We start from the raw sequence: 13,887 nt of genomic DNA, 5'->3' as shown, positions 1-13,887 counted from the left end.
CTTGGATGTATGTTAGGCCAGACATAATATATGCAATGAGCCTTGTAAGCAGGTATAAGACTAATCCTGAAAAGACGCACTGGAAAGAATTGAAGTGGATTCTAGGGTACATAAATGGGTCTTTGAGCAGAGTCCCGATTTATGGTAGAACTTGTGGTGATGATAGCAAAGTAGAAATCGAAAAATTTGTCAACTCTGCTTATGCAGGTTGTAAGGATTCCAGCAAATCTATTTTTGGATATGTGTTCACAATATATGGTACAACAATCATTTGAAAAGTGACACTTTAGAAGGTTGTTTCCTTATCAACCACTGAAGCAGGATATATTGCCCTCACTAAGACTGTGAAAGAAGCATTAAGGCTTGAAGATTTTGCTAAGGAGATGAAACTTCAAGTTCGAGCAATCACTGTTAAATGTGAGAGCTAAAGTGAAATACACCTTTGGAAGAACTCATCCTATTATGAGCAAACAAAGCACATCGATGCGAGACTACATTTCGTTAGAGAAATTATCAAGTGTGGAAAATTCTAAGTGTTGAAGGTTTCAACTGAAGACAATGTTGTTGATATGAACATCAATACATTGCCAAGTTGTAAATTTTTCCACTGTATGAGTTGATAAAGATGCAAGAAGAAAGCTAATTTGTTCCCTTGATGTTATAATATTTGTTCCATGGTAGAGATTAGTGGTAATTGGATCAAGCTTTAATCTCGAAAAGGGTTGATTTGATAGAAGTCGAAGTCTTGTATATTATAGTCGAAGTACGTTCAAGTATGCATTTGTAAAAAACTATTATGTTGTTAGCATTTCGAATTGGGACAGTTTGTTAGTCCAATTCCTTATATTAGCTTGTTATTTAAGTTAGTTTAGTTGTCTATAAATAGACTAGTTCTCTCAAATTGTTGAAAGAACATTGGTTGTTGTTATTCACTTGTAATCTTTGAATCATAATAGAGAAAGTGAACAGTAAAACAGTTATACCTAATCATAATTTTCATCATCATCTCTCTCTCACACACAATCACAATCAAAATATTACAGAAGAAGAATTTTCTTATGTTTGTTTAAAAATTAAATCTTTTTCATAATTTTAATTATTTTTTACAGTACTCGTTACAACATATACATTCATAAACGATATGAAACTTAATCGCTTATAATATTATATACATCAATAAACAATATGAAAATTAACCACTTACAATTACATTCAACCCTTATATTTGCTAATAAGTTGTTCACATAATAAATAGTTGTGCCATCTATCTATCAATCTTGATGCAACCCGATTCTTTTCTCCTCCTCCTCGAGCTCTGTCTCCCATTGGCTTTCACTCTCTCCCATGAGATAAGAGAACGAATTTGATTTTTTTCAAGTATACATATACTTTTTTTAATGCATAGTATACATATACGTTAAAAAAAGCATACATGTGCAAATTGCAAAGTGTCATCATGCATGCTACACAGCTTTTTGAGGACACACGTTATGTTACGGTTATAAAATATATCTCTACAATTACTTTTGTCTTTTAATATTAAAAAAAACAAATTTTAAAAGTTACTGTACTTTCAAAACCATAAAAAATAATTTTTGATTTTCTTATCAAACTTTTCACTTTTGACTTTTGACTTGTTTCATTATATATATATATATATATATATATATATATATATATATATATATATATATATATATATATATATATATATATATATATATATAAAGGGAATGCTAAATTTACACCCAATTTTGACACTACAACGTAGAAAATACAGTTTTTTCATTTTATTTAATATTTTATAAGATCTTTGGAATAAGTGCAAGTATAAAATTGGATACAACACTCTCATAATTTCTATGGTGTAAAATACAGGTGTAAGTTTTGGTGTCATTAATGCTCTTAAAAAAATATAAAAATAAAGGTAACATATAAATTAAGAGAATCTCTAGCCCCACTTCTTCGGTCTCTTTTTATCATGTGCATTTTCAAAAATGTCTCATGCTTTCGTAGATGTATTTTGAAAGTATTTTTTTTTGTTTTAAAGTGCATTTGTTCCGTAAGTGTATCTAGGAAAGACTTATAGCGATGTATCTACGAAAGCATTTGATGTTATATTCGCGTCATATTCTTCTTCTCTCTCATTCTTCACTTTTCTTCTTCTACACACTCTCAACCTCTAAAATCAAAATCCACCAAAAATTTTTTTCTCTCGAGTTTGGCGATAAACGTCAACACCAACGATCAACATATTTCAACAACTTCAAAACTTAATTTAATTGGTAAATTTTCGAGTTTTCAAGTTATTTTCGAGTTTTCCCGTAATAGAATTAGAATTCATTTTTAGGTGTAGAAATGATTGGATTGTTTTAGAAATATAGTTTAGAGACAATTTAGGTATTTTTGGGAGTGTAAAACAGATGATCAAACCACAAAAATGAAGTTTTTTAGTGGCTGAAACAGTGACAGATGTCATTGTTACGTTCTTTGAGTTTCAGAACGTTCCGTAGGTGCATCTACGAAACAAGTGAATTGTTAGGTAGTTTCGCAGATGCACCTAAGGAACCATCCCAGTTTTTTTAATGTTAGGTGCTTCTGTAGCTACATCTACGGAAGTCTTTCGTATTTGCACATACGAAATTAAATTTGATTTTTACTTTTTTATAAATTAATTATATCTAACTCGACTTTATTTGTAATATAATGCAGATATTAGGGCCGACCATCCAGACTATATTATTCTAGGAAGATTGCACAACATGCTTCCGTGCGACATGCACGGATGCAGGTAATTTCATAGGTGACGGATGAAGTCTTCGTTCCATTAGATGCACTCGATACCCCTGTTCCAGCAGAGGTACCTGGTACATCTGTTCCAGCAGATGGGCCTTCCCCATCTGCTACTTCATCCCAGAGGTCTCGTGATGATGGTGAGGATTCCTCACAGATGCCTTCCGCCTGCAGACATCGTCGGGTCACTTCTTTTACTCCTGTGCCCTTCCGGACGATATTGAATCTCCCGTGCCACTTCCTAATGGTATTGATCTGTTGCACGAGGAGGTTGATGTGCATGTGGGCTACCTAGGGTATCCTTAAGATTTATCCCTGTTGATAGAGTTTGTAGATCATATAGCCAGACATGTTTGGGACGGAGAGGTAAAATTTCTTAGACTTATTACTTATTACTTTTTTGTCCTTAGTAAAAATTTATTATTTCTAATTTTTCTAATTATTAACAGTGTTTTATTTTAAAAATTTTAAGATAGGGATCCCTAGAAGTTCTACAACAATGGCTGGAAGATTGTCTATTTCGTGCAGCCTACCGAGTCGTGGTTCCGGGAAGTCCTTGCAGCTTCTGAGTTGAAGGACGTGTGTTAGATTTGGTACTCCACCATACATAATGGGATGCTGATGGCATTTGCGGAGAGGTGGCACCCAGAGATAGGGGTGTTCAAAACCAAACTGGCCTAATAGAAAACCACAAAACCGAACCAAACCGAAACCGCAAAATATTGTATTTGGTTCGGATGTGTTTGGGCCATTTTTTAACAAACCGTGCGGTTCGGTTTGATTTGTGGTTTGTATTTTACAAACCGAACCAAAACGCATTATGTTACAACCCCCAAACTTCAATTAACTTATATCTAACCCAAACTCAAACCTATTATGTCTTAGCCATACAATTACGAATGCTTTTCTTTTCCTCACACTTAAAGTTTCAGTTTAAGTCTTCTCAAATCTCTTCTAGCGGTATTGCACCTTCTTCTCATCTTCTTTTTCAAATACATATCACATATTCTTTTCTAGTCTTTCATCTCTTAAGTTCTTTCCTTTTCATCTTATTATTTTTATTCTACTGTTCTCTCTTCCAATTACGTTTTTAATGTTTCTCTTCTTATCTAATCGCATCTATTTCGCTCTTTCTTTTTCATCTTCTCTAATATTTCATCTCCATTTTTTTTATTTCATTATAATGTTTTTGATATTATTTTATGCTATTATTTTATATTTTTTATTCCACTTTTATCTAGTATTAGTTTTGTATATTAAATGAAAAGTTGTTATCCAAATATGGTAAATTTAGTTCTTATTTGATAACGCATAAATGACTAAATATAAAGTTATGTTGTCATCAATATGTGTATGTATGGTTCAATAAATTTTTGTAAAAAAAAACGAATCAACCAAACCAATCCAAACCGCATTGGTTTGGTTCGGTTTTATTTCTTAAAGCCAACCGAATCAAACTGAACCACACACTTTTTTTCTTGTGGTTCAGATAATTTTTTACGTCAAAACCGCCCGAACCGCACTGCGAACACTCCTACCTAGAGACGTCGCCATTCCATTTGTCTCATTGTGAGATTACCATCACTCTTGACGACATCGATATGTATATACTAGAGCTGTCAAAATTGATATGGGGCGGCCTGCTAAGCCCGAAAAATCATATGGCTTAGGCCTTAAAATTAGAGTCCATATTTTTCAAAGCCATTTTAGCCCAGCCCTGAGAAGCCTAATACCCATTGGACTAGCCCATATAGACCCGCATAATTAAAAAATATAAAAATATATATTAATATTTATACTGTCTTACTCCAAATAACACATTTATTTTTCTCACCTCACTAAATTTTATCTCTATTCTATTTAATATTTCTCTTTTAAATATTATACATTAATATAATTAACATTCTTTCATCATATTATATTAGTTTTTCTCTTATTTTAACTATTCAAGTATTATTTTATACAAAACATATATTATTTTTCTCTTATTTTAACTATTCAAGTATTACTTTATACAATTTAGACATATATTGTATTTAGAAAGAGATAATATAATTTAGACATATATTGTATTTAGAAAGAGATAATATAGTACTTAAAATTATATTGTATTTAAAATAATATAATTTTTAATTTAATTTATAATAAATTTTATGGAGTTTTTATTTTAATTAATTTTTTAAAATAAAAGAACTCATTTAGGGCCGAATAGTCTAAAAGCCGTCAAGAGCTTGAATAGTAATTCTCGAGCCCATATTACATAGGCATTTTCGGTCCAACCCTAAAAGGCCCATCAAGGCTCGAGCTCATATTTCATAGGTATCTTTGGTCCAACCCTAAAAGGCCCTAATATATAGATAAGCAAGAAACATAATTGAAATTTTGAGACATAATTAGAATTTTGCTATATGGGTAAGAGATTGAATAGGTATATTGAGACATTCTCTAAATTAAAGAACCAACACCCATATCCATAAACTCAGTTGAAAAATAATAATTCAAAATACTTAATTTAGTTCTAAATTGACAACAAAAAAATAGTCATTGACAACAAAGTTCATCATATCCTAGGAAGTGAACGGTCATGATTCAATCCCCAACCACGTATCCCAACGAGCAACTCAGCTGAAGCAATCAAGAACTCAATAGCCTGCTGCGGCGACAGAAACTCCACCACATTCCTCAGCGTCCTCAGCCGTAGCTCATCCGCTTTCTTTATAATGCTCACCAGCCGTTGTATCTTATCATTCACTTCAGCCTCCGAACCCATCATATCACTCGCACTGTCTTGCCACTCCGATAACTCCTCCGTTATTGCATTCTCTTCCTTCACCTTTCATTTTCCAACAAAAGATAACAAATATAACAATGAATAAGCCTAACACGAGGGAAGTTAAAAGCGTAGTAAGAAAGTGATTTGTTTTTACTTACGGTGTCACATTGTAAGTCGCTAACACGACGGAACTGAGTCGGCGAGAGATCGCCGAGGTCACCGGTTCTTAGACCATGGAGGATATCGATAATGTGAGACTCGAAGAGAAGAGATGATTCAGTGTAGATGAGGTGAAAAGCTGTGGTGGGTCTCCAGCCTGCGATCCAATGAAGGGATCGTTCAAGAGTGGAGGCCCAAGGAGATGCTAAGACGTGGAGAGGATCTTTTTCAGCAGCTTTTGATTTAGCTTTGAAGTAGTTTTCATGGTGGGACATGACCTTGCGGATGAGTTCGTTTGTGTCGGTTTGGTTTGGTGTTGTGAGTTGGTTGATTAAGCGGGTGAATTGGTCGTACCAGGAGACGTAGAATTGGGCGAAGGTGGTTGCTGGCATTGTTTGGGGGTGGTGTTTGGGTTTGGGTTTGGGGTGTAGTGAGAAGTGGTTGTGTTGGGGTTGAAAAGAAGGGTTTGGTGAAGATGATGTTTTTTTTGAAGCGGTGGGGTGCAGAAGGGGAGTGTTTGAGGGGTGAAGACGCGTGGATATCTAACTTTACGTGTAGTGCTCTCAGCGTGAGAGTTCAGGGGTTACATGCATTTTCTTTTGGGATGTCTTTTACTGTCCAAAGAAAATGAGGAGAGAAAAAGAAATAAAAATGTATAAAAAAGAAATAAAAATGTGTAAAAACAAAGGGACTTAAATCATTTCTTTCAATTTTTAAAAAATATTTTTAAATATAATTTTCTCGTAACTTGAGAGAGTTGGTACAACGGAAGAGAATTCGGGTCCTAAAGAGTTGCCTCCTTTGAGATCAAATTTGATGGTGTCTGGGATCAAAAAAATTTCAAACCCCCAAAGACTACGCGGGGTGAAAGCCCTCTATGTGAATTAGTCGATCTGACTGATTGGATACTACATATATTAAAAAAATATATATAATTTTCTCTTATTTATAAGTATTTGTTGCATGAGGTTTAAAAATTCTAATAAGGAAAAAATAAGGATAAAAATTCTAGTAAGAAAAAATTAGGATAATTTTCTCCTATCAAATCTTTTGTTACAAACCCTTGGTGTTTGTTTTATTCCATACAACGCATTCCTCAATTTATAGATTTGAATTTTATTTTTTCACAATATAGTCAGGTGGTTGTACCACATACACTTCCTCTTCTAAAGGATCATTTAAAAATATAGATTTGACATCTATTTGATAGATAGATCAATTATTGTTCTTTTCAATACTAACAAATAACTTAATGGTTTCAATTTTAGCCATCGGTGTAAACACGTATTCAAAGTCTATTCATTCTCTTATGCTTGATTATTTCACCTTTAGAGTTAGTTCCCGTTGTATACCCATCTTACACCAATTGACTTCTTTCGTTGAGGTAAATCAATTAGCTCCCATATGTTATTCTTTTCAATCGATTCAAGCTCCTTCATAATTGCGCATATCCACTTTGAATCACTCAAGGTCTCATTCGTTTTCACCAGTTCATATTCAACCATGAGCATAAAATGGACAATATCACCATTATCATTCACTTCATTATTGGAGAACAACTCACAATCTTGCAATCTCGAAGGCATTCCTCCTTGCCTTGTTAATCTTCTTAGATTTTCTTCAGCTTGGACTTCATTGGCTACAGTTTTTACGCTTTCAAACACTACAAGAATAGTTCCAGCACTGATGTAACCAGTTACACCATTCTGCCAGTCCCTCAACTCGTAAAAAATCATGTCCCTAATGATTATGATATTCTTGTTAATTGCATCATATAGTTTGTAGCCACCGATTGAGTGATACCCAACAAGTATCATTTGTTTTCCCTTCTCATCTAGATTCTTTCTAAGCATATCCAAAACATGTCCATACGCAACCGAACCAAATACCATCAAGTGACTCATATTTGACTTGAATCTGGACCATGATTCTTCTTGTGTAATATTTTTTAACTTCTTTGTTGGACACCTATGTTAGAACAAGTTTGGTTCGTTAACTATCCTCAAGTTTTGATGATAACAAAGTCTTTAATGTATTGATAAAAATTTTGTACTCTTACAAGGTTGCCAAATGTGCATATCTAAAGAAAGAAATCTTGACTCTGAAGAAGTCAAATTGTATGCATCATAGTTAAGCAAATACAATATTTGAAGATGAGTGGCAATAAAGATTGGTGTCATCTGAAGCAAACAGACTCTGTCGTAAGGAATGACTATACAACCTCTAAATAAGGTTCATCAACATATTTTCTTTAGCCCTGTTTCAAAGGGATATTGTCCTTACCAAGTCAATGATTCTGAAATATATTATCTAGACACGTTCTGATTAAGACTATGATAAAGACAAATTCTTACTTGTGAACTCTAAGACCCCGAAGTCTCATTCTCACCAGGTTCTGAAGATTTACTCTAGCCTCTGATCAAGCTTCAACAAATTCCATTAGAAGCCTCTGAATCTAGAAGTTAAGTATGAAGGAGACAACGACTCTATTAAGCTTCAACAAAGGTTTATGAGAAGTCTCTAACCATAATATATCGTAAATAAGATCTTGTGACAACGGTACACTACCTTATGTCTAGTTAAGAAAAAAGTATCATTGTCAGTATCATCACTATCATGTCTCTTCAACTATTTTGCGCTGCAAATCCCACTCTACTTTGCTCCTCTAAATTTTTTTATGGTAGTTGTGAAATTAACTTCACTTTACTTTGTTCTAGATAAAGTAATTCAAACGGCTATTCTATTGTTTGAATATTCAATCTTTCCCTCTTTAACAGATCTATTTTCACTTTCTATTTAAAGAGAATATGAGAGACTGAATACATGTGAACAAAAGAGAACATACAACTAGAAGAGAAAAAGGGAGTGTAGAGAGAAAAGTAAGTAGAGTGTGTCATATTCACAATAGAGTAAGAGACTCAATGAGAAAAGAAACAATGTGAATATGATCAAGAAAGCAACAAAACAGCAAGGCACAACAGTGAAGATCAACTGTGCACAAAGAGAAGAAGAAAATTGAAGATTTTATTCTTAAACACTTAGGAGCTAGTTATTGTATATTTTGCTCAACGTGTAAACCTTGTGTATCTACTTAACTAAGAAGCACTCATATAAACACAAAGGTTGTTATTAATAGATTATTTTGTTAAATAATTTGAAGTCTCATGCATGCGTGTTTGAGCTAGGAAGCTTATTGCTAGGTTACTTGAGCAGAAAGTCTCTAGGATTGACTGAGCAAGGAAGTCGCATGCTTGCGGGCTTGGGCAGTAGTCTCTTTCTAGTTTGATTGATAAAATTATAATCTGTTGATTATAATGAAAATCTCTTGATGGACAAGGGGTATGGACTACTCTCAAGTTGTGAGAGGAACCATGATAAGTTACTTGCTTGTTATTCACTTTACTCTTTATCTCTGAAATGATAGTTCTACTTCTGAGAATTAGTTATGTATCAGAACTTGATCCTTGGATTCAGAAGCTGATCAAGAAACTCTAAAGAGGTAGAAACGAACTATCTTCCGCTGCAGAAATGTTACCTCTGAAACATATTCTAAATCTTTCATTCAAAATTTGTCTAGTGAAAGAAAAAGAAGAAAAATAATAAATACACAATTCAACCCCCATCCTTGTGTATTTTTCTCACCTTTAACCTATTAAACAAATATGCACCTGTTGACACCGCTTCTTCCCATTATTATTTTTTTGCAAGTGCTTCCCTTTCAACATGCTTCTCACTACATTCATAATTGATTGATTCTTCCTCTCAGATAGTTCATTTGAGGCGTATAGGGTGAAATTACCTCATGTGCAATGTCCTATTAATTACAAAGTTTCAAATCATTTCAGACATATTTACCTCATCTGGCCACCAGTTTTTAGATTTTTGATTCTAAGACTACTTTGTTTTTCTACAATGGATTTGAACTTCTTCAACACTTCAAGCACCTCATCTTTAGCTTTATACTAAAACCATCAATGAATGTGACAAAGTACCTATTGCTCTAATTGAGTCAACTTACATCTGTTTAAAAACATCTGAATGCACCACCTTAAGATGACATTTGATTCTGCATCCTGCATCTTTGCTACAATTGCTTCGGTGTTGCTTGGCTTTCACACACTTCATTTGGCATATTGATTAACAGAAGTCCCGTAACCATGTTGTTTTTCTGCATAGCATATCTATAAAATTCAAATGACAATGTCTATAGTGCCAAATTCATTCTTCCCTACTAGCTATAATTGCAAGACACAGATGCTCCAATACTTTCAATTCAACTTTGAACGTTTTGTTTTGAGCCTTAAAGGCCTTTAGGATCTAACTCCCATTTGAATCCGTAACTTTCAGCACTTTATTTTCCATGAAAATCTTGAAATTCCTTTCAAGAAATTGGCCAGTGCATAAAAGACTACATTTGATTCCTGGAATATATAACACATCTTTGATAAAGGAATGCTACATTCTTCCTCTTGATTGATACATTGCCAACACCCTCTGCTGGAGTGTGCTATCATTAGAGAATTTCACCTTGTTCTTCAACGCTTGATTGATCTTAACAAACCAATCCTTCGTTCTTGTCATGTGCGTTGAACATCCAGAGTCAAGGTACCATTGATCGTTGCATTATGCGTCTTATTGCATAGTCACCGTCACGTTTTCAAGTGATTGTACCCGATTTTGACTACATTTTCCTGCACTATTTTTTGCTCCAACAATCTCCATTAACAGTGTGAACTCGTCATCTTCTTGTCTTGCAATTTTCTTCAACTTCTTGTAACTAACCTAGAGAGAGTAATTATTATGGGTGAAAAATAGTTAATTTTTTTTGATATTAAGAGAGAAGAGTTTCTATTTACAAAGTTTGTAACTAATCTCACAAACTTTGTAACTAACCTTACAAAATTTATAATTAATGTTAGGGTAAATAGCTTTTTCGCTCCCTGCCATATAAGCGATATTTGAAAAATCTCTCTGTAAAAAAAAAGTTGCATGGATTACCCTAACATTTAACATGTTAAATTCTAAATTTTTTGTGGAAGGTGGCAATTGAACCCACTACCTTTTAATTATACAAGGAAAGCACCCATCCACTGGGCTAATAGCTTACTTATCTTATTCTAACGGATTTAAGGATTCTTATAGTATAAATTACTGTAATTTACTTTGATTAAACTTTAATATTTAATAAACTTAATATTTAATTAATGTAATTTAATTTGATGAATCTTTATAATTTAATAAATTTAATATTTTATTACTGTAATTTAATTTAATTAAAATTTATTATTTAATAAACTTTATTACAGTAGCTTAATATTTATTAAACTAAATATTTAATAAACTTAATATTTAATTATGTAATGTTTAATTAAAATTTATTATTTAATAAACTTTATAACTGTAACTTAATATTTATTAAACTAAATATTTAATTACTGTAATTTAATTTAATTAAACTTAATAATATAAGAAATTTTAGTACTGTAATTTAATATTTATTAAACTAAATATTTAGTAAGATTAATATTTCATTACTGTAATTTAATTTAATTAAAATTTATTATTTAATAAACTTAAAAATTAAAATAATTTAAATTTAAATTTAATAAACCTAAATACTTAAAAACTTATTAAATATACAGTAACTTAAATTTAATAAACATAATATTTAAATAACTCAAATATAGTTATATTTAATTATGTAAATGAAAATAATAGTAAATTAGATTTTATAATATTAAAAATTTAGTATTAATTTTATTAATATATATACTTTTTTTTTGTGTAAGCAAGATATATTATTAATATATACTATAAAAATAATTAATACTTTAATTATAGTTAATTAATTTAATTAATAATATATTAATATATTAATATATTAATTATTAACTACAAATATTAATATGTTAATTTCAAATTAACTATAAATATTAATACGTTATATAAATAATTTTTATAGTATATATTAATATGTTAATTGTTAAATATAAATATTAATAGTTTCAAATTAGTTAATAATATTAATACTGAAATATTATTAACTATAATTAATTACATACTATAAAAATATTAATATTATTATCTAACTTAAAATTATTAATTATATACTATACTAAAACAATAATTAAATATATTGATGTAACAAAAAGAAACATGTAGTGGACAAAATTTTTAGAATTTAACGTGTTATCGTATATCAACCAAAAATATAATAAAAAATGCTGTGTTTACGTGGCATTAAAATTAACAAAATAAAATAATAAGCCACATGGGTCATCCACATCATTTGAAAAAAAAATACCTATCACGTTAGCTTTTTTGCTGACTAGATGTGATGAAGGTAAAAAATGAGAAAATATTTAAATGTTAAGGTAATTCATGCAATTTTTTTTAGAGGGAATCTACTTAATCTAAATGCAAGGTTGTCATGATGGCAACCTTGAAACCCTAATGCTTATGTGGCATGGTTTTAGCAACTTTGAACACAACTCTAACCTATGTGGCATGATTTTAAAATTTTCAATTTTTATATCCCATTTTTTTTAATAATATTATTAAAACCATTGTTCTAACCACTAATTTATCTCTACATTAAAAATAAATAATAATAATAATGATAATAATAATAATAAACAACTAGCACTATTAATAATAATAATAATATAAATAATATATAATAATTTGATGCAATATATATAATTAAAAACTATTATGGAAAATAATTAATCATAATAATTATAATCATAATAACTATAAAAACAAAAACAATAATATTATATTGAGCCACGGCTATAATTTTTTTAAAATATAATAAATTCAGAATAATAATAATAATAATAATAATAATAATAATAATAATAATAATAATAATAATAATAATAATAATAATAATAATAATGTAATATTCATTCACCACAATTAATAATAATATAAATAATATATAATATTATAGTATTCAGTTATAATAATAAAATATAATAATAATAATGATAATTATTATTATTATTATTATTATAATATTAATAATAAGATAATATCCAACTACCACTGTTATGAATAATAATAATTATTATTATATAATATTCAATTACAACTATTAAAAATCTCAAAATAATAATTCTTTTTAAAAAAATTAATTATAATAATCATAATGAAAATAAATAATAATAATAATATAATATTGAGCCAACACTATGAAAAATAAAAAAATGATAATATTAGGATTTAAATTATACAGAACCATTGAAATAAAAAAAAAAAAATCGATGCAAGATATAACATAGGGATGCCAAACAGCAAATTTATTGAAAATCATTAAATTTGATAACCTCTCAAAATTTTAAAGTCAGTTGTTGTATAACAATCAATTAAAATCAATTATTAATAATTAATAGTATTCAATCAAATCACTTTTCTTTTAATGTCAAAATTTCTATGTTACAAAATAAATAACGCATTCAATAAAAACGTTATTAAGTTTTATACGTAATAATTAGTTATTAGTTTTCGGTTACTAAATCACAATAACTTTTATTTATCTCTATTTATATAGCTCAGTTAAATCATAATATTGTTCTCAATTTAAAAAAAAAAGAAATTCATAGTAAACTGCAACAAGTCTCTCCATCAAGGACATGAAGAAAAAAACCATCTTCACTGTTGTCACAAAAAACACAAGTCTCTCCATCAAATAAAATGTATCTTCATTATTTAAGAAATTATGAGAGTTGTTTATATTATTATTTTTATTTGATTTCATATTGTTTCTTTCTATTTTCTATGATTTTAATTTTAATTTCAATTTATAGGATTGATCTATTTTTTTTTTTATAATTTGCTATTTCAATCTGATGTGGATGTACACATACAATTTTAAATTTTTGTTTAAGATTCGTATGTTTTGCAGATTTGTAAAATGAAACGAAGATAGTTGTTATGACAAGAACAATTGGCAATGAAATATGAGTTTAAACAACTAAAATCAAGAGTATCATACAAAATAAATGTCATATACATTAAAGAGAGTAAATTGGTAAATATTTCTCTCTCTTTAGGGTTGATCTATTGTTTATACTTTGCTAATTTAATCCTATGTTAACGTTCACGTACAACTTTAAATTTTTGTTAAATATTCATGTGTTTTGTAGATTTTTAAAATG

At 29.9% G+C, this 13,887-nt stretch overlaps 1 protein-coding gene across 1 annotated transcript; it reads right to left on the bottom strand.

Moving 5' to 3' along the window:
* Positions 1-5,243: 5,243 nt before the first annotated feature.
* On the bottom strand, positions 5,244-6,193 carry LOC131647788 (protein DOG1-like 4). Its single transcript, XM_058917624.1, has 2 exons — positions 5,725-6,193; positions 5,244-5,626 (listed from the first exon to the last, which is right to left on the bottom strand). The coding sequence occupies exons 1-2, from the start codon at positions 6,115-6,117 to the stop codon at positions 5,354-5,356; spliced, it is 666 nt and encodes a 221-aa protein (XP_058773607.1). The 5' UTR covers positions 6,118-6,193; the 3' UTR covers positions 5,244-5,353.
* Positions 6,194-13,887: the final 7,694 nt, after the last annotated feature.

This window comes from Vicia villosa, linkage group LG2, assembly GCF_029867415.1.
Source record: "Vicia villosa cultivar HV-30 ecotype Madison, WI linkage group LG2, Vvil1.0, whole genome shotgun sequence".
NCBI classification, from domain to species: domain Eukaryota; kingdom Viridiplantae; phylum Streptophyta; class Magnoliopsida; order Fabales; family Fabaceae; genus Vicia; species Vicia villosa.
Note: the sequence above shows the minus strand (reverse complement) of the source record. Positions and strands in the feature narration are given on the sequence as shown.

Excerpts from the sequence above, each read along its gene's own strand:
- LOC131647788 (XM_058917624.1), bottom strand. The coding sequence starts at position 6,117 with ATGCCAGCAACCACCTTCGCCCAATTCTACGTCTCCTGGTACGACCAA. Across the intron at positions 5,627-5,724 it reads GCGACTTACAATGTGACACC|GTGAAGGAAGAGAATGCAAT; the intron begins GTAAGTAAAAAC and ends GGAAAATGAAAG.